Raw genomic sequence first — 21,226 nt, 5'->3', positions numbered from 1 at the left:
TGAAAGACGGAAGAGTAATAGCAACAAGTAAGGCAGAAGCATGGCATATTAGTAAATAAGCAGAGGATGCTAAGGAGCCCCTGTAGCCAGTAAGTGTCCAAAGACATTATTACTCTCCCAGAAACAGAGGACCAGCCCAGTAAGGACAAGCATGGAAACCAATAAGCAGGCAACTCAAAAGCAAACTAGAGTCAAGACTATGACATCATCTCTAGCACATAAAGCCACAGACTTTTCATGAGGAAAGATCTGTGACAAAACAAGAATAAATGTGTTACACTAGTGAATGTGCCTAAGTTAACTGCATATTGAACCTCTATATGAGTCACTTAAAATGTTGCTTTGATTCACTGCAACCAATTCCTTGGTTTTTAAAATCATGAATTAAAGAACCATTCAAAGTGGAATTGACATAGAAATTTCTAAAACCAGATAGACCCAATCATACGTCTTATTCAAATGGGTTTCAACAGATCCAATTGTACATTTGATGATGATGAGTTTCAACTACTTTCAGTTAAGACTATCAGAACACAAGCTACAGATGCATGCTACACACTCGTTCCTCACCAGAATATTTCCCTGATTTTGGTATTTCTAAAACCCTAAGTCCTATATACATGCTCACTGACATTTCTTTTGTTTTGTTTTTTTCTTTGCTCAGTCCTTTTGTTTTTCCTCCCTTACTCTTACTTCTTGTTTCTGAAATGTGGTCTGGGGAGCTTAAATGAAGAGATGGGTGAGATTTTACTTATCTCCTTTAACAATGTCATACCCTTCAGTTAACATTCTAAAATAAAATATAAAGTCACAGCAGTTGCATTTGTATTTATAAAATAAATGTGCTCATTTATCTCAGAGCAAGCCTATAAAGTTATTTCAAAAATGTTTTTTAACAGTATCATAATTAGAGCAAATATTGACATTCCATTTAACAAATGAAATTGTTTTTCTTTAGAAACATTCCTACAGCATTGTAACAAGAATACCATTTCTTGTTACATTTAAGTAATGTGTCTAGAATATACTAATCAAAATTCCATACATACTTATGCTGACTATAAATAAAATCAAAGTTATCAAGAGGAAAGAAAAATTTTTAAATTAAAATTGAATCTGAAGAAAAACAGTAGTCTTTTACGTTCTCACTATTCAAATTCAAAGAAAAGAAATTCCCTTTCAACATCAAGAAGACAAAAAAACACATCACTTCTGGACACATCACTAGCTGAATTCTGAATCATCAGTTGTATATAGAGACTGATATTAATGCAGTATAAAAAAGCTTACAAAAGAAAATAGTAAGGCACAGTTATTTACTCTGCTGCAAGTACTTTTTGCTAAAGAGAGAAAAATGTTAAAGTTCATCAGCATAATAAATGTGTACATTCAACTTACTGGTAACATTGTTTTCAGTCCTGAACGAAGGAATTCATTCCTTAAATGTATTCGAAAATCAAGCTCATAAGGAGAAGTGACCAGGGCATTTATAAACTGCATGCAGGCCACCTGCAATTAGAAAGCAAACTTGGTTAAAAAATATTAAGGAAATATTTACTTAATGCATTCAGATAATTATTTTTCAACTCATTAAAGGCATACATATATATCATAAAATAAATGGAAATATTTATTCAAGTATAAGGATGATTATGACTTTGCAATATAAACAACAAAATTAACAATAAAGTTTCAAACGTCCAGAATAATTCTAATGAAGATATGACGATGGTCAAGTAGTGCTGTGTTTTGTTAAACAATATGAAGGAATATTAAAATCTCTCTGAGAAACTCAAAGTTCCAAAAGTATGCATATAGAGCCCTTTAAAAAGATCATGTTTCATATCCAGCTGTCCTCAGAGTACACTTGGCCTCAATTCTATATGGTTATAAACACTTTTCTAAAATAAATCAAATAAAGTTATAAAAGTACCCTGACATTAAACAGCAAACAGTGATAACTTGGAGAAACTATTACATTGATTCATACTCTCTCCATCCTATTACTGGGATGGATTCACACAAAATATAGAGTATTAAAATATATGATTAAGATGAATTAATTTACTATGTATAAAAAATGAATGCAAGGAATTAAGATCAACTAGAAGGCACTGTGACACCAATACTAATGTGAATTGCATGATAAAGTAAATATAAGGGCTTGTTTTCAAGCGACGGTGATTCATTAATTATACTGACACTGGAAAATGGGTTTCGCTTCTCTTACCTTCTGATATTGAGGTTCTCTATTATAAAAAGGGACTTATTTTCTGGTAATTGCAAGCTAGAAGGGACTCTACAAAATACTAATTGCCAGGTGTTCCATACATTATTCTTGAATAGCACTTTTGAAAAATGCTGCTCAAGTCTAAGGCAACTGGCTAATAGTTTAAGTGAAGAGCTGTGCATTCAAATTGATGGTTTTTAAAGTATGCAAAGAATAGTAGAGTGTTCAAAGAGCTGACTACAAGGAGACTCCTGAAAAACACCATATTGAGTAAAGATATTAAAGTATATATAGAAGGGGATGCAAATAAATCAATAGTTAGTATGGGAATAACACATTAGCAAAAGGAAAATATTTCAAACGTATTTTGACTTAACACACCAGGCCTGTTATTATAACAGAGTTACTTTTTTCAAGATAGAGAGAAAAGACTAACAGGTTTATTCTTTTATTTTTGCATCTGTATCTTATGCATTTAAGAAGTTTTGGGGGGAGATTAGCCGATCTACCTCACAACCAGACTCACAAATCAAAAAGTTGCATGCTTTAAAGAGATAATTGAGGTTGTTTCTAACATTACTAGATATCTAAATGATAAGTGAACAATGTAGTCCAATTCCTACGAATGCTCAAATGTCAAGCTAAAACACTTAAGATAACTGACTTAATATTTGCCATAGGCTGGGCACTACCTTAAAACACTCATCAGGTAAGTTACTATGACACTTACACCTTAAGGGATTACTTAACCTTCCTATTTACATTAAGAAAAGGTGTAAGGATATAATTTCAATAGACTGGGGATATAAATTTGCATACTGTACATGTCCACAGCTATATTATCATTGTATTTGCTTGAATGATCCTTGTTATGTTACAACTATGACATGACCGAACAAGCCAAAGTACATGTCCAATCCAAAATTAATAGAGAGAAAAGTTGCCATCTGCTAGGATTGTTTTTGCCAGAAGAAATTCTAGCTTAACGGCTTGTATTACTACCCTACAAGTAAAGAGAACATTTCCATAAGAAAGAAGTTAATGAGTCTTGGAATTGTACCTTTATATAAACAAAAGTATTTAGATCAGGAGATAATAAAAATAAAATTAATAAATGTATATCAAAATAATTTCACATTTAATATGATAAATGTTGCAATGCTATTAAATACTCACTTTACATATAATGTATGAATAAATAACTGAATACTAAAAAAAAAAGTTGCATCCATTGACTATAATATAAAATAATTAGGAGACACTTTGAAGTCAGTAGTTTCAAACAGGTAACAGCACTAGTTTATCAAGGTACTATTTATTGTTTATCAAGTTCCAATAGATATCTAATTAATTAAAAATAACATAAGATGAATAGTCATACTATCATGTTATTTTCTTTTTTTTTTTAATCTATTGCCAACCCTCCTCCTTTATTTTTCTCCCAAAGCCCCAGTAGATAGTTGTACGTCATAGTTGCACATCCTTCCAGTTGCTGTACGTGGGACGCAGCCTCAGCATGGCCGGAGAAGCGGTGCGTTGGTGCGCGCCCGGGGATCCGAACCCGGGCCGCCAGTAGCGGAGCGTGCGCACTTAACCGCTAAGCCACCGGGCCAGCCCTCATGTTATTTTCTAATATAATCTGCTAAAGCAATGGTCTTTTATACAAATATTTATATTATATGAAGGTAGAGAACAAAAAAGTCATCTTATCTCCATTCCTTTATACTACTACACAATTACGGCCCTTTTCAGAGGACAGGAACAAAATCAATCCAAAACCCAAATAATGGTCACTATTTACAAATACAAAATTAAATTTTAAAAATGTAATTAGTTTAAAGGGCAGAATATGTTATTACTTAATTATAAATATGAAATATCCATTGTATGGATTCTGAATTCATAGCTAAATACAAAACCCCAAACTATTATCATCAGCATTATTTTTATTATTATTAGCTCAGACAATATTAGGTGTTTTACATAATTCACCACCTAATCTCATCATAAAAACCACACAAGGTAAGTGTTACTATTATCCTTATTTCACAGATGATGAAGCTGAGGCTCAAAGGAGATAAATAACATATACAAGGTCACACAGCAAGGAGGAAACTCATGTTTCCAAACCATATTACTTTACTCCAATATAGAACATTTTCCAGCACATTACAGACACCTCATAAACCCCATTCATAGATTCACATAACAAAGGATTTTAAGGATGGGGAAGATGATAAAGTTTAACTAGTGAATCATGTTTAATATACTGGGGATATCTAGCTTTGAAACCATACAGGTTAATTAGAAAAACACACAATTATTTTAACAATATGTAGTCTAGAATATAAAGTGGTTATCTTATGTACCAAATATACTCAATAAAAAAAAAATAATGGAATGCAAAAAAAAAAAAAAAAAAAGGAAAGGTAGAAAATGGTTCCTGGAATGTATTACATTCAACTTTATATATATCCTGAACAGTGAAGTATGGGGAGTACCTCATCATCTAAAATAATGGTCTCTCACTCTCCTTTACTTCCTGCCATCCCACTCCTTACTCAGCATACACGTGCATGCAACTACATACACACACACATACACACACATATACACTACAGCTGTGCTGCTCAATATGGAGCCACTATCACAATTTAAATTTAACTTAATTACAATTAAATAAAATTAAAAATCCAGTTGCTCAGTCTCATTAGCCACAGTTCAAGTGTTCAACAGCAACATGTGGCTAGTGGCTACCACATCGGACAGTACAGATGTAGGACACTGCAGAAACTTTGATTGGACAGCACTACACTGGAGATTTTCAAAGGCTTCTGGCCTAATCTCTAAAACCTAAGCTCCAAAGAAGTACAAAACTCATTATTTGAATAATGAAAGTTTCAAAATTGGTATATTCAACTTCCACATATATAAATTTTTAAGAGTATGATTGAACTATATTGTCCTCTTACAATGTAAAATCAATCTGCTTTCAAAAAAAAAAAATCTAACTCCAGAGATAGAAAATAAAGAACTATGGGATTTTAAAGCTAGAAAGCACATAAAATACTTGGGTCTAACATATTCATTTAAAGGTAAAGATACCGAAAAACCTAGAAAGGTTAGATGATTTGCCCAAGATTATACAGCTAATAATAAGCCACAAAGGTTGGACTAGAACTCAGGCCTCATGACTTTTAGTCTTAGATTCTTTCTACCACACTACAATAGACAAATCTGGCATTGCTGAATAGCATTTTTCCTTGTACAGGAAAGAAAACAAGTGCCCTTGAATTGAATGTCACAAAGTCCATTATCCAGACTCCCTCTGTTGCTTAGCTTCTTTATAATGGCTGTAAGTTTCAAAATGGTTGGCCATATTCATTTGTTTTAAGTACAGCTTCCATGAGAATTAAATTTAAAAATCACAGGCAATCAGTGAATTGTCTCCGTTATTAATAAATATGCTAGGCTAGGACCACGATTCTGATTTTTAACCAATGAAAACAATTGGTTTCTGTATTTGCATGTTTATTAAATGATCTTCTTATACCATAAGGAGATTTCTACATATCCATATAAGCTATTGAATAAATGCATAAATGTACAGATAAAAACCACCAACTCTGTGCATGTGATAAAGCATCCAATAATTTGTGCCATGCATAATTATACTATCAGTATATACATATCAATAATATGTGCCACGCATGAATTACTATCAGTTTTTCCACCACATTATGATCCCTCCTTTACTATAACAGTATATTCTCTTTCTACAATAATCATCTGCATCCTTTAGTCACAGGATGCTATTGTCTTCATTCTGGGGTGTGGGGTGTGGTGTAGAGGGTGAAATATTACAAAATAGTTTGTAAACTTTCTAAAGATAAGGCTCGGTATTTGTTTAGGGTTCTCTTTGTAACCCCTAACTGCCCTCAATAAAATGGTCAAAATACAATGGGTGAATAGTCATTAAATGGTTCAAATTTTATTGGCATGAGATATATCACTACAAAAAGAAATTGCATTCAGTTTCTTACCTAAGTGATAGAGAGGTGAAATATTTAAAGATGAAATATCTTCACAAAATTACTTGGAAAATGCTAAATGCTAGAACCTTTTATTTATTTTAACTTACCAGCTTTGAAAACTATACAACATCTATGTATCTGTTTTATCACATTTCACAGAGTACTATGGAGTACAATAATTGCCAACTCCAGGGCATTCTCAAACAGATTATCCATATTGCCATTACCTATGACAAATTGCACTTTTGAAATTTTATTGACACTGTCACACACTTGACCTTATTAAGTACTCTTTCTTTATCCTAGCCCAGCAGGAGTTAGGAAAAGAGATGGTGTAAGTCAAAATAAGTACCAACCAAGAAAGATACAAATGTACAGAGCAAGTTAATTAAGGCAAGAAATGGAGAAAGAATCCAGGCACGACAAAGCCATGTACAAAGGTATGGAGGTAGAGGGATGAAACAGCATAAAATGTTCAGGAAACTGAGCAGAGTATGACTGGACCACAAAGTATATAGAAAAGTGGTGGAATATGAGGTTAGAGACAAAGCAACAGTGAGATGATGACTATTTTGTGTGGACTAGGACTAGACTTGAATCCTAGAGGATATGGAAAGACTTTATAGGATTTTAAGCAATGATATACCAAGAATTGCATTTCAGAAGCATAACTTTGTGGAAGATGATTTAAAAGGGGCTAGAATGAAGGGTAGAAGACATTTAAGAGTCCAGGGAAATGATGAAATAGTGAGATGTGACAATGCTTCGAAACAAAGAAATGGCAGCAGGGTTAGAGGGGGAGGGATACGATACTGAGGAAGGGAAGTACAACACAAAGGAAGGAGAACTGGTAGGATTTGGTGACTGATGGAATAGTGAACGGAATAGTGAACGGAATAAGAGTGGATTCGAAGATAACTATTATGTTCCTGGTTTATGCTACTTTGTGATTAATGCTAAGGCTTTTTGTATTACGGAGGTCACTAATGACCTTCCATTATCGAAAATGATAGATTTGACAAGGATTCCACTTTCAAACAGATTCAAAATAAAAGGCATCCTTCAAGTCTGAAGCTATTTTTCTAAGTACTTGAAAAATGACTACACTGTACAAATATCTCTATACAACCCCCCATTGTATCAATTCTACTTTGAGAATGGTAGAAACTTAAAACTGTCAATAAATAGAACAAGTTTCCTAAGTAACACCAGGCTCTCATTCAACACTTAATATTTAACACACTCATTTACCTTTCCCCAAATTTTCTCCTTATTCATAAGCTGCAGTGACTTGTTTTATTATAAATGTACCTCTACTGACAAATGATAAGTGATTTATCCAAAGCTACTTCCTCATATGTGATGGTATGAGTGCACTAATAGCTAAGCACACTTCAAGTAAAATCTCACTTGAGAACCTCTGTGGAAAAAATCAAACTACAAAGATTCAGTCCACATACCTGAGGGTTTGTCTATTTAAGCATCAACATCTGTTTTTGCATGGAACTCTTTCTTTTTTTTCTTTATTATTTTTTATTTATTTATTTATTTTTTTCCCCCAAAGCCCCAGTAGATAGTTGTATGTCATAGTTGCACAACCTTCTAGTTGCTGTATGTGGGACACGGCCTCAGTATGGCCAGAGAAGCGGTGTGTCGGTGTGCACCCGGGATCCGAACCCGGGCCCCCAGCAGCGGAGTGTGCGCACTTAACCGCTAAGCCACGGGGCCGGCCCTCATGGAACTCTTTCTGAAATGAATTATATAATTCCCTCATTCTTAAACAAAATATCCTAGATATAATTTATTATTTTCTTCCTGACTCAGGGCCATGATTAAACAGGAGAGTTAGTGAGCTATGGTGTAACAAAGAGAGGCCCTCAGGAGCCACTGAGGTGTGTAGGGCTGCTTGCCCTGAAACTAAATAAAACCAAATGTTAAAATGTTTGCATGCAAGTTCTAGTCTTTTATTGTGTTTTTATCTCCTTCTCCCTTGCTTTCAGTCTGTCAGCTGTCACTTCCTGATCATCTCAATGCACCAGTCTGGAATAAGCCCTTTTCCAACCTCCCAACCTGTGCTTCTAGTCTGCTGTGGATGGAAAAGACATAATGGGACTTGTTAAGACACCATAGGAAGAAAGAGTTAATAGGCTCTGATTAAAGGCCAAAAGGTCTTTGTCCTCAAGAGGCTTATTTGATGGATTTGGGGACATTTTACAGGCAGCTCAGATTGTTTTATTTTATTTTTCTTTTCTTTCTTTTTCAGTTCTCAGTTAACTCCAAAATGATCAATCTATCAAATAGGTGAGGTCAGGATAAGTGAATCTATTACACATCAGTCAAGTGGATATTTACTGCTATGTTTTTGTGTACCATATCTAATTACAACATGCAGTAATTTTTAAAATTATTTTCAGCACGTTAGAAAACATTTTTAAAATGTATTAAACCATGTAAAACATACTTCTGCACACAGTTCCTGAAATACTTTAAGACATGGCACCTTTCAGACTAATAGCAGTGTGAAGACTGAGGCTCTTTCTGTAATACATCATTGGAGGTTAACCATACTACTTTCTCTTTCCATAAACAGCTATTATTAATGTTCAGTGTACCCCAGCTTTTCCTGCGAGGCTATGTTGAAATTAGTTTCAACTATATGTTGTATTACCTCACTCCGTCTTCTTTTGTGAAGTGACAAGCAGACTACCCTGGCCTCTATTTTTACCTAGTGGAAGTCCTTCTGCCTCCCACCCTACCGTAATACTGGTTCTCTATTAGGAAAGATAATTTCCTGGAAAATTCCTGTTTATCCTTCAAGACCCAGTTAAAGCATCACCTCATCACTGAAGCCTTCCCAGACTTATGCAGCACATACCTAAATTTGCCTTCCTTTGTGCTCTCATTTAACTGTACTAGGAGGAAAGGGATATGGGTGGGGAACAGTTGGTATTTCAAGTAAAGTGTTCTGCATGAAAAAATGTTTGAGGGCATTTAATACTCTACAGAATATCTGAGAAACACCAGGGTTAGTATGGCTAAAACATATGGTACATTTGGGAAAGTGACAGGCTCAAAGACTAGAATGTTAGGTTGGGGCCACATTGAAGGTCATACATCACAATTAGGTTTTCACCTTTATCAAGGTAACAATGGATCATGAGCGTAGGTTTCTAGGAATGCTACTATGTTAGAATTAGATTGATTTTTTTAAGGATAACTGACAACAGTACAGAACATTTGTCTGGAGGGGAAGAAAGTATCAGTATGGGGTACTAATTAGGAAATTACTGGAATAATATCGGTGGGAGAAGATAAAGGCAGTGAGGGTAGAGAGCTTGGGATAGATTCATAGTCTGTGCTATAAGACGATGATTGATTAGATGCAAGGAATAAAGAAGAATGAAGTCTTGAGGAAAATTAAAGATTAGGTAGAAGATGATACCTCTATAATCTAAAATGAGAAAGACAGGAAGAAGAGTAGAATTCTTTTTGGGGGAACTGGGTTAAGGGGAAGAGAGAATGAACTCAGTTTTAATAAGAGGAGGTACCATGTAGTGGTTAAGAGCTTGTGCTCTAGAGCCAGACACCCTAGTCTCTAATCTGGGCTTTGCCTCCCATTCACTTTGTGACCCTGGGAAAGTTATCTAACCTCTATGAGCCTCGGTTTGCTCATCTATAAAATGGGGATACTACTACTATCTCTCTCATGTAATTGCTGTGAGGTTTAAAATGAGGTAACATATATAAATTATCTAGAATATCGGCACATGACTTATAAGTATTATTTTTTATTTCTTATTTTTATGATGTCTATAAGACATCTAGTTAGGCATTTGGACATGTAGATTTAAACAGAGAGGGAGATGAGCTGGACTTATAAATCTGGGGAATCAATAGAACATAGATGGATGTTAAAGCTAGAGAAGCAATTGAGAACGTTCATGAAAATGAAATATATATGTGTGTACATATATGTATGTGTATACATGTATATGCATATATGTATGTATATACAAAAATAATAATAGAAGAGGACCAAGAATAGAACATAGAGAACAAAATACCAAAGAAGTTAGAAGAGGAGAAACATATAAAGAAGACAGAGAAAGAACAGTTAGAGGTAGTCAGAGAGCAAGGAAAGAATGGTGCCTAGAAAGCCAAAGGCAGTAAAATTTTCAAGGAGGGAGGTGATCAATAGAGCCAAGTGATTAGAATTAGAAAGAGTCCATTGTATTTTGAAATTAGAGGAAAACTGTCAACTTTTTTGATAACTGTGAAAAAACTGAGTTGTGAAAGTTAATTTAGGAAACAGAGAAAACAAGTATAGGTGATTCTTTTAGACACTTGGACTATAAAATGACAAAGGAAGATGAGAGGCTAGTTCGAAGGATAAGTAGGATCAAAAAAAGGTGTTGTACTATGGAGGAGACTTGAGAGTGCTACTAAGCTGAAGGGAAGTCAATGAAGTGAGAGCATACGAAGACATATGATTTATTTTCTATTTCCTGAACTACTGAAGATAATGAAGATTCTATCACAGTACAAAATTTCACTTTAAAGATGAGCTAGAAAAGCTCTGTGAGAATTTAATAACCTGTTTTGAAATCCAAAAAAAAAGAAAAAGAAGGTATATAGTTGTTATTTAAAAATATAATTAGTCCTGTATTTTAACAGAATTACTTCCTGAGACTGTAATAACATTTAGAGAAGTCTCAGGATACTACAGAAATAGAAAAGTAATTCTGTTAAAATACAGCACTAATTATATTTTTTAAACAACAGATTTAAACTTTTGTTCTTCATTCTGTATTCTGAATAAATTTTTGAACTTCTACATATTTTTTCATTCACATGAAGTAGTCCAAATAAACAAACCCACTTCTCAATTCTTGTGAGAGTAATAGGCTCTGTACATAACAAATTACTAATTTTTGTAGCTCATTGAAATAGGAAATTTCAAATTGTGATTTGCATATGTTTGCATCTATAATCAGTAGTCAACAATTTCTTGAACACCTAGCAAGATGTCCATGATTCTTCCATATGTTACTTGATAGCAACTTGCTACTATATCATTCCATTCAGTCCAGCTTCCCGAAGGCTAGCAAAGGTCGTTCCCATCTCATTGTTCGGGGTGAACTACTCTATGGCAGAGGTGTCATTTTAAAGGTCAGACAATGCAGCATACAAATGTTGTCATCACAAAGACCTGGCTTCAAATCACAGCTGTACCCCTGGACAGCTGTGTGATTTTGAGTGAGTGGGTCATTTAAGTAACGAAAACTTTGACTATATCTAAAACACTTAATTCCTCCTAAACAAACTTTGCAAGCCAAGTACAAACTCCTTCATATGACTGAAAGTCAATGAAATTTAGTTAGGTAAGCCCAACCACAGGAACAAGAACAGAGATTTCAAGAAATCATCTAAAAAAGACAGTTTTCAAAACTTTCAGTAGAAAAATTATATTGAAATAAATTTTATAATAAGAAATGTCTTATAAAAAAACCCCTAGAAGGAAATACCCCAATTATTAAAAAATGTAATACACTGGACATAAAAGGCACACCATAAAAGTTTATCCAAAATGCTCATCATAGCTGGAGTAGAAGTAACGATGAACAAATTTCCTTAAATATTTGGAGGGGGATTACAGTCTTGTAACACTACAATATTCTTGTTGGACAAGCCAATTCATCTATCTGCTGTAGTTTCAAACTCTGGCGAAAAAAGATACCAATATTTCATAATACAATAAAAAAGGGAAAAAGATACTTTGTTTTACATCAGATAAGAAATTTTAATATTTAAACACTCACTACTAAATAATTTGATAAAATTGAATGTGGAACCATCTTCTCTTTGTTGAATGATACTTTATTGTTATCAGTGCCCTCGAGTCGATTCTGAATCCTAGTAACAGTACAGCAGAGTGGAACACTACCTGGTTTTTTTGTACCATCCTCTCACCTTCAGGCACTATATCAGACAATGTTCCACTGCTATCCATAAGGTTTTCATGGCCAATTTTTTTGGAAGTGGGTGGCCAGCTTTCAGCATCACAGCGACATGTAGCCGTCACAGTATGACAACTGACAGATGGTGGTGTGGTTCCCTGACTGGGAAATGAACCCGGGCCATGGCAGAGAGAGCACCAAATCTTAACCACTAGACCACCAGGCCTGGCTGACTGACACCACAGGAGTTTAAAACAGTATTTCAGAAAGAGTTTCCCATGGTACTATAAATGGTAAACACTGTCTAAAAGAAAGAGATGAGCGTCAGAGACCAACAAACCTGGTGTCAAATTCTGACTCTGCCACTTACAAGCTGTGTCACCTTAGACAAGTTATTTAATCCCACTTAACCTATTTGTCTCATAAGCAAAATGGAGATGATAATAGTACCTATATAGCTGGGTTGTTGAGAGAATCAAATCAGATAATGTATGTAAATTAAAATGCTCAGTCCAAGATCTCACACCTTAAATATGGTCAATAAATATGAGTTCTCATCACTCAAGAACAAAGTTATCTTTCATAAAATGAGTCATATCCTGAAACCATGTAAGAAAAGATAACGAGTTTTGTCATTTTCTAAAGAAGACATGTAGGCCGGGTCTACACAGGGCTATTAGATAGACCTTGACCTAAGAATTGCAATTCAATCTTCCCTATTCTGGTGAGTCAGACTTCTGAATGTTGTGTAAATGGCACAAAGAGAAATGTGTTTAGTTTTCTTAAATTTCTACAAGCCCACAGACATCATTAACACTTGTTAGGATAATGGCATTGGCTGAACTGCTTGCCCTATTGCCCTGATTATTGCTAGGGCTTTAATTTCCATGGTTTATTACACTAATTACTAAATTTCCACCCAGATATTAATGATAATCACAATCACCATATTTACAACAATCCAAAGCACTTTTCCTAATTTAAACAAATTGTTATTCTCACAAACAAAACTTCTAGCTTTTATGAATGACCAAGCAACAGGAAGAATTTTATTTTTATATTCCAGTCTATTTAAATCCTAGCTAAAACAGAAGTGGTGTCAGACAAAATGAGTACTCTAAATATAACCCTAGAAGCAATCTAAGACAAAACTAACTCACCTGTAATTGCAAAGCTTCATGATTTTCTAATCCTTCCACAATTGGTGAAAATCGTTCTCTGTTATTTCTTTCTGCTGCTGTAGTTATAGCCCCTAAAAGTTTATCTAGACTATGGAGAAAAAAAAAGAAACAGAAATGAGAAATACATCTTGCACACACATTATGAATATGGGTTATCTCGTTCAGTCTTCCTTGTTTTCTTTCTGGTGCTTGATGTTTTTATAGACCATTAAAATCTAAGAATTGTGTTTCTGTCCACATATTTCTAAAAGTCAAATATTGACAGCTTTAAATAATTTTAGGGCATCAAAATAAAAAGTCAATTAAAAAATCTGGAGGAAAATAATTTTTCTGGGTGGCAACTTTAACAAACTACTTGATACACATTGAAATTTAAAACTTCAGATTTTGATATTTCATGTGTTAACATAGATATTAGTATCACTTAAACATAATATGGCATTGACAATTATTTAAAGCTTATTCAAGTATAAGCAGACTGTAATTTTATAAAAAAGTGCTGTAAAGACTAAATATTTTTAAAAGAAATTTAAAAAATCAACATTCTTTGAAAACGGAACAAGGAAAAAAACCTAAAAGTGAAAGCCTAGGTAACTAGAGAAACACCTATAATTACCTAGCACAAGAAACTTATTTACCTGAACAAAAATATTGAAACTCTCTCTGTACTGTGTCTGAATTAAATTAACCTCTATGAAGTATATTACTCTTATCAAACTATACCTGACATTTTAACTAAATCATAACAAATATACCAGAGGAGGTTATAATATGAATTAAGTACTGAAAATCTAATTGACGAGGAAAATGTTTCTTCCTCATGTATAAACTGATTTTTCTATAAAACCTAAGGAAACCTTACTTTTGCATATGCTATCTCATTCTCAGTTTGTTCTCATGGAGATAAGACTTAACGCTATATGATAATATTTTTGTTTAGCGTTTGTCTTTTGGTTTCTAAGCACACTAGCCAGCATTAAGCAACATCTCATTTTATTCTAACAGTTATGAGAAAGTGAACACATTAGAATATTCTTAAATCTTTGCATGGCCCTGCTCAGATTCAGTTGAAATTACCACTGTCACACAAAGTGCTCCGAAGAAGCATTTCAATTCATGTCCTTAGCAGGTATTTCATTCTTTATCACAATGGTTTCTTACTAACTAGACTTATTAGTGACATCAAATCTGAAATTTTGCTGCTAATTCAATATCATTTCCATCAGAATAAATGATCTAATGCATGGTCAGCAACACCTAGCTAAAATTGGCACATAAATGCACTCAATAATTTAACAACAGCCTTTTTGTTCTTTCTTTTTGAACAGGTTACTTTATTTCATTCTATAAATAATAGCTTTATCTTTTCACTTAACCATAGACAAATAAAGTAATAAATATAAAATACTATAAAATAATAGTACAAAATAAAAGTATCTAGTTAATTCAGTTAGTTAAAGAAGTTAAATTTTGTGATGTGCACGTGTGTGGGGTGTGTGTGCAGGGTGGGTGTGTGTGTGTGTGTGTGTGTGTGTGCATTTAGCTAAAATTACTCTCTGATTTTTTCCCACTTTTCTAATGATTACTTTACCTTCAGCTAGACAAAATTCTATTCATTCATTTTGAATCAAACTTTGAAGAATTTCCCATTAGGATTCTATGTGTTTAAACCTATTTTTCAAAGAATCAAAAAAAAAAAGCTAAAATGCAAATAGATAAGATAAAAATGCCAAAATTTTTTTCTAAAATTTAATACTATTTTCATGCAAGTTAACTAAAAAGACAGCACAAAAGTAGGACTTCTTAATTTCTCAAGTGTCATTTTCCATGCAGTTAACATAATAATAAAGCAATACTTACATGTTCTCTTCTCCAACAATGCAAATAGCAGAAAGTATTTTTACTATTTCAGTCATCATGTTGGGTTGTTTGGGGTCAACTGCTCTTGCCAATAGTAAAAGACTTCTCTCATCTCCTAGGATCCTTTGTAATCCAAACTAAAAAACAAAAACAAAAAAAGAATTTTCATTCAAAATGTCTTTGGAATGTACCTTTAATGTAAAAAAAGCAACTTACAGTGATTTCCTAAAAACCCATACCTCCATAATGAGGTTCTACCTAATTATATGAATATTCTTCAAATGCAGTTATCTTTTTTTTTTTAATTTGAAATGACTGCATCTTGAATATTTTGTCCCTTGATCAGATGGAAATCAAAAATTCCATAAAGATTTGGGAGAAATATGGGAACAATCAGTATTTCTTCAACAAAGATCATGTAGAGCACATATTGATATGATTTTATAAAGTAATTCTACTTATGTCACTGGGTCTCCCTGGAGATGTCTAGAATTCATGGTTAAATTCTCCAATATGTCTGTGCGGAAAATTAAGTTGAACAAAAAGGGTAAAATGTTGAAAAGCTCTTTTGTATACTATCTGCCAGTTAATGAAGCAATAAACCTCTGTATGGATTTTCCCATTCCTTCTCTCTCGTATCCTCCCCCTTCCAGGCAGCTGTGCTGCATTACAAAAGCTATGATCCCAAAGAAATGGTGCCGGGGTTTTAGTGTCACAATCAACTAGGCAGAGAAGACACCATTTTCATTTATTTTCTAGGCTTGAATACACACACGCAAATGTGCATTATAAGAATGAATAGGTAAAGAAATGTTAAAGAAAGCACAAAACTTGAGTTTTCACTACATTAAGAAGGTAATATTTTCTTCGATCTTTGTCACACAAAGTGTTTCTCAGATTTCTTATGAAATATGTTTGCTTCTTTTTACAGTCTAATGGTGAAATCTGACATTTCATTGGAGCAAAATGGCCGTTTCAAGCTAACCTTTAGTTAAGTACCAAACATATTAATATTTTCACGGTTTCTAATTTAACTTCTAAAAGAATTCAGGAGAAAAAAAAACATAGCTAAAGCTCTTAAACGTGATTTTACCAGAGGTCATAATAAATAAGGAATTATACAGAGATAAGACAAAAAAAAAAAAAAAGGAAATGGAAGAGACAAGATTAAAAAGAAGCAAAGAAAACAGAAGGGAGATATGTGTATAAAGGTGGCTTTGTTGTTAGTGTCGCTGCAGTGCCGTTGAGTGGAGTCCACTCCTAGTGACCCTGTGTACAGCAGAGAAGAACTCTGCCTGGTCTTCTTGCGCCATCCTCTCTAGACAACGCCCTACTTCCTATTCATAGGGTTTTCAGGGCCAATTTTTTTAGAAGTGGGTGCCCAAGTCCTTCTTCCTAGTCTGTCTTAGTCTGGAAGCTCCGATGAAGCTCCACTGAGACCTGTCCACCCTGGGTGATCCTGCTGGTATTTGAAATACTGTTGGCATAGCTTGCAGCATCACAGCAACACGCAGCTGCCACAGTATGACAACCGACAGATGAGCAGTATGGTTCCCTGATTGGGAAACGAACCAAGGCCAAGGAAGTGAGAGCACTGAATCTTAACCACTAGACAACCAGGGCTGACATAAAGGTGGTTAATAGCTAATAAATAGTAAGGAAAATAAATGAAAAATGCATGTGCAAAACAGAGATAGATGATTACCATGCAACTACCAAACTTAAAATAACAGCTTTAAAAATCAGTTAGACTGAAAGTGAAATCATTTAAATCTTCCAATTTCCATTTATTGTTTAAAAGTAGTTTCTAATATGTTGGGACATACCAAAAATAAAAGTGAAGATATGAGAAATGATGGGAAACCATCAATCTAAGCATCCCAGCGATATTATAGCAATGGAAGTTAAAGGGTAATGGGTTGCTTTTTATGATGTTATTATTACAAGCATTGTACAAGGGAAAAGAGTTTTTGAAGTAAGTAATCTAAACTCCTTGGGGCAGACAAATTTGATGTTTAAGTCATTTCAGATGAAATGACATTCCATTCTTTGATTATGACAATTTATTCCAACATGAAATGGATAAATCGCTGTATATTTTTTATTTTGAATGTGTACTTTATGTCTATTGTGTCACATGCCTATAATTTAAAAGATCAACCATTTATTCATGTTCTGAGCACCTGTGTACAAGACATTTAACATGCCCTGACTAAAGCTTAACCTTAGTTTAGAATAATCTAAGTCAAACCATCATGTTCTTCAAAACTGCCAAACTCTTAAGTAATAAGTAATTTTGTATTGACATATTAACTTATGTCTTGTGGGAAAAGGCTCTTTAGGAAATCTCACTAATAATGACTTTCTCCAGTGACTCTCCTGATTATAGTTACTTAGTATCCTGGAAAGCTGTGAGAGTTGACAGGGCGAGTCAACAAGAATTTAAAACAAAGGGTCCTACAGTTCATTTTACAGATCAGGGGACTGACAGCCAGAGAGGCCAAGTGATTTTCCAAAGGCCACTCAACTTAGTGGCAAAGCATGAACTATATCTCCTGATTTCTAGTACTGTGTTGTCTTTCCATTATTTCTTTGTTCCCCTCAATTGAAGAAAGAGATCCATCTTGAGCTGTGGAGAAGCAATGTTCATTAAGTGCTTTCTTGTTAGGCATCAGATTCTGCAAAACTTTGTTGCCAAAGACTAAGAGGACAGAAGTTGAGAAATTCTGTACTAGTACTGATGGAAATCTCTCTGGAAGAAATTTCCAGGAACAGCACACTTAGCGTATTCTATATGCGAGTCTCGTTTCAACTAGCAAGCATTCATTCCACATGCCAAAAAATTCTTTGCTGATACACGTGTGTATAATATATACATACTTACATATAATCCCACATGCTTAAGAAAGACTGTTTGAAGATTACTTAGACAATCTCATTGTGTTGGTTATTAATAGCTATATTTCACATTTGGCAAGTTTTTGGTTATTGTTATAATTATTTATTTTTATTAAATATTTTGAGATTATTAAAACATCATCTAAAGGGAATTATGTAATTAGTGAATTAGTCAGTGGCATTTTACCTATAGGAATATAGAGAAAATTACTTCTAAGACAGTAACAAAACAGTTTATAGAAAAAAATGACTGTAACTTCATAACCTGAGCAAAGACTATTTTTAGAAGAAAAACCCTTGTCTAGAATTCAGAGTCCCTCATAATGCAACTGGTATCATACATATACAAAAAAACCACACTACCTTCCAGAAATGTCTTTTATGTATGTTAACTCACTGACATTAACTGAACCTAAAAGAAAATCTTTACTTTATAATGTTCTCAGCAAACAAGTCAAACCATAGCTTTGAATTTTCCTTTTCAATGGAATAAAAACTCTCTGTAAGGAAATGGTATTCAACACATGACATTTAAATTTTCCTACTACCATAAAAGAAAAAAAAGTATGATCTGATTTGGGAACAAGACTTATATGTTTGCATGACTGCAAAAGCTACCAATAAATATTTTGTGAAGCAAAGTATATTTTAAATAATATTTAAATGAAACTTAGGACGATTTGCATCATAAAGACCCTTTTGTAAACTGAATAAGCACTCACTATTTTGTCTGTTTCATACTTTCATACTGTCGGACAAGTTTTTACCTTTTGCGACAGAGGCAGAAATAAATACTACTTACCTTATTATTCATAAATGCTTTGAGGCACTGAATAAGTTTATACTGATTCTTCTTGTCGATATTCTCTTGCCTGAATGAAAGAAAATAAAACATTATATTGCGCTTAAAAATTTCCCTTTTGGCGACTTTTTTTCATATTTATTCTTACTGTTTCTTATCCAGAAGCTTTTCCAGCACATCCAATAAGAGTCCAAGACCTTCGTGGCCAAAGTTGTTAACCCAGCTAGGAAATAAACAAAAGAATATGTATAAATAAATTTGTATATTTAAAACATTAAATGTCCAAAATGAAATTTTGATTTTCAAATCCAATAATTCCATCTTTATATCACTTGCCATTCTTTTTTCTACTCTCATTGCTTCAAGTATTGACTCTATGAGGATAACTCAGAGATCTTTGCCTCAATCCCAGACTTCTCTTCACATTCTAGATCACCCACTCCACAGCACTGCTTTGGTTGTTTCACCTGCATCATCTACTTAAGCCTGAATTTATAAGCCAAATTTATCTTCCCCTGTGTCTCTGCTCCCCTAAATCAACTCCTCTTCCACTCTTAGATATTCTGTTAATAATGCCACCATCCTTTGAGCCCTTCAGACTTGAAATACTGGCATAATTTTTTGTTCCCCATCTCTTTCACCTTTGCATTTATTCTGTTCATTCATTCAACAAGTATTTATTGGGTGCCTAGTAAGTACCAGGCATGTTCTAGGTGATAGAGATACAACAGGCAACAAAACTAAGCCCTTACCTTCGTGTAGCTTATTATCTAGAAAGAGGGAGACAGATGATAAACAGATAAATAACTATATAACAAAATGTCAGTGCTTTGGTACTATGAAGAAAAATAAACCTTGGTAAAGGGAATAAGGAGAGCCAGAGTGTTACTTTTCAATTTGTAGTCAGGGAAAGATTCTTTGATAAGGTGGTATTTGAGTAGAGCCGTGAAGGAAGTGAGAACTTTCCCATAGAGAGAATAAGATCAAACCGGGTACTGAGGTGGTAGCTAGCGCTTGGAATATTCCAGGAACTGTGATGAGACCTGTGCGGCTGCAGCGGAATAAGCAGGCTTGGGAGAGTAGCAGGAGATGAAGTCCCGTGTGTGGTAGAAGGCTGGAAGACTGATCACCTACAGCTTGGTTTGACTTTCTGTCACCCAGTCATGATTATTCTGCTTCTCGAATGATTCCCACACATTCCCCTCCTTTTCGTTGTCTCTCCTACCATTCTCCTTTAGCCCTAGTTACCTTTCCTTTAACATGGCAGGAGCCTCCCAACGAGGGTCTCTGCAGCTTCAATCTTTCCTTTTATTCATTTTACAAAATGCTGGATTAGACTGCACATAATCACAGACTTCTGTCCAAAAATTTCCTCTGGACTACCTAACACATTTCAAATTCTGATTCAGATTTAGCTTCACATGTTCCAATAAAATCAAACAAATTGTCTTTCCTGGAGTCCTCCCTACATTTCCTGAATTTACCTTATTTATTCTTTCTTTCTAGAAGGTAACCCAACTCGATCTCTTCAAACCTTTTAAGGCTCACATTGACTGTCAATTCCTCCATTAATGTTATTTTTCCCCATAAGTCCTCCATGCAAATATGAGTTATTTTTCCTTTGAACACCCATGTATTTTTATCTCTTACTACTTGACATTATGATTCTTGCCACACGTGTCTTACCCACCTTTCTGGATTATAAATTCTCTGAAGATGGTTATATTATCTCATTCATTTTTCTGTCTCCCATAATGCTTAGCATAGTGGTTTACATATAGTCAACACCAAATAATTATTTGCTAATTCAAATTTAATTAACTTTACTGACTTGTATGGTTAACAGAATCAGCAGTCTCATATTGCCCAAGAACTTCACAAACATAAATTATTATATATAGCAGGCTCCTGTGAAGCAATAATTGAAATCTATACGCTAGATAAACCAGGAACTATATTTCTATTCCACAGTCTTTAAACTACCTTTCATATCTACCTAAGGTAAAGCTTATCAACAAAGTAGAGAACTAAATTTCTAAGAGAATATCAGTAAGAATGATCACTGAAGAAAATATATTTTAAAAAAAGCTCAAATATTCAGAACCAATCATATCCACAATATATATGGAAGCTCGTTTTAAACAAATTCTGCTTTAATTTCCATAGAGGAAATGAGAAAAAATCAATATGGCATTGTAATGATAATTGGCAGCAAGCTACTATTCAATCGAAGCATGTAATCAACCAGCACAATGAGCTATTTT

General features: G+C 34.0%; 1 protein-coding gene across 4 annotated transcripts in view; it reads right to left on the bottom strand.

Annotated features, from left to right (window-relative positions):
* DIAPH2 (diaphanous related formin 2) overlaps window positions 1-21,226 on the bottom strand; it is an 836,961-nt gene that overhangs the window by 595,736 nt on the left and 219,999 nt on the right. For all 4 annotated transcript variants that reach the window (XM_058536303.1, XM_058536305.1, XM_058536306.1 and 1 more), the window contains 5 exons: window positions 19,111-19,185; window positions 18,963-19,032; window positions 15,263-15,399; window positions 13,382-13,490; window positions 1,399-1,509 (listed from right to left, as the gene is read on the bottom strand). In XM_058536303.1, coding sequence (XP_058392286.1) covers window positions 1,399-1,509; window positions 13,382-13,490; window positions 15,263-15,399; window positions 18,963-19,032; window positions 19,111-19,185 — 502 coding nt within the window. The remainder of the gene's footprint in view (window positions 1-1,398; window positions 1,510-13,381; window positions 13,491-15,262; window positions 15,400-18,962; window positions 19,033-19,110; window positions 19,186-21,226) is intronic.

The sequence above is a fragment of the Diceros bicornis genome, chromosome X (assembly GCF_020826845.1).
Source record: "Diceros bicornis minor isolate mBicDic1 chromosome X, mDicBic1.mat.cur, whole genome shotgun sequence".
NCBI classification, from domain to species: domain Eukaryota; kingdom Metazoa; phylum Chordata; class Mammalia; order Perissodactyla; family Rhinocerotidae; genus Diceros; species Diceros bicornis.
The sequence above is the reverse complement of the archived record's forward strand: the minus strand, read 5'-3'. Positions and strand labels throughout refer to the sequence as shown.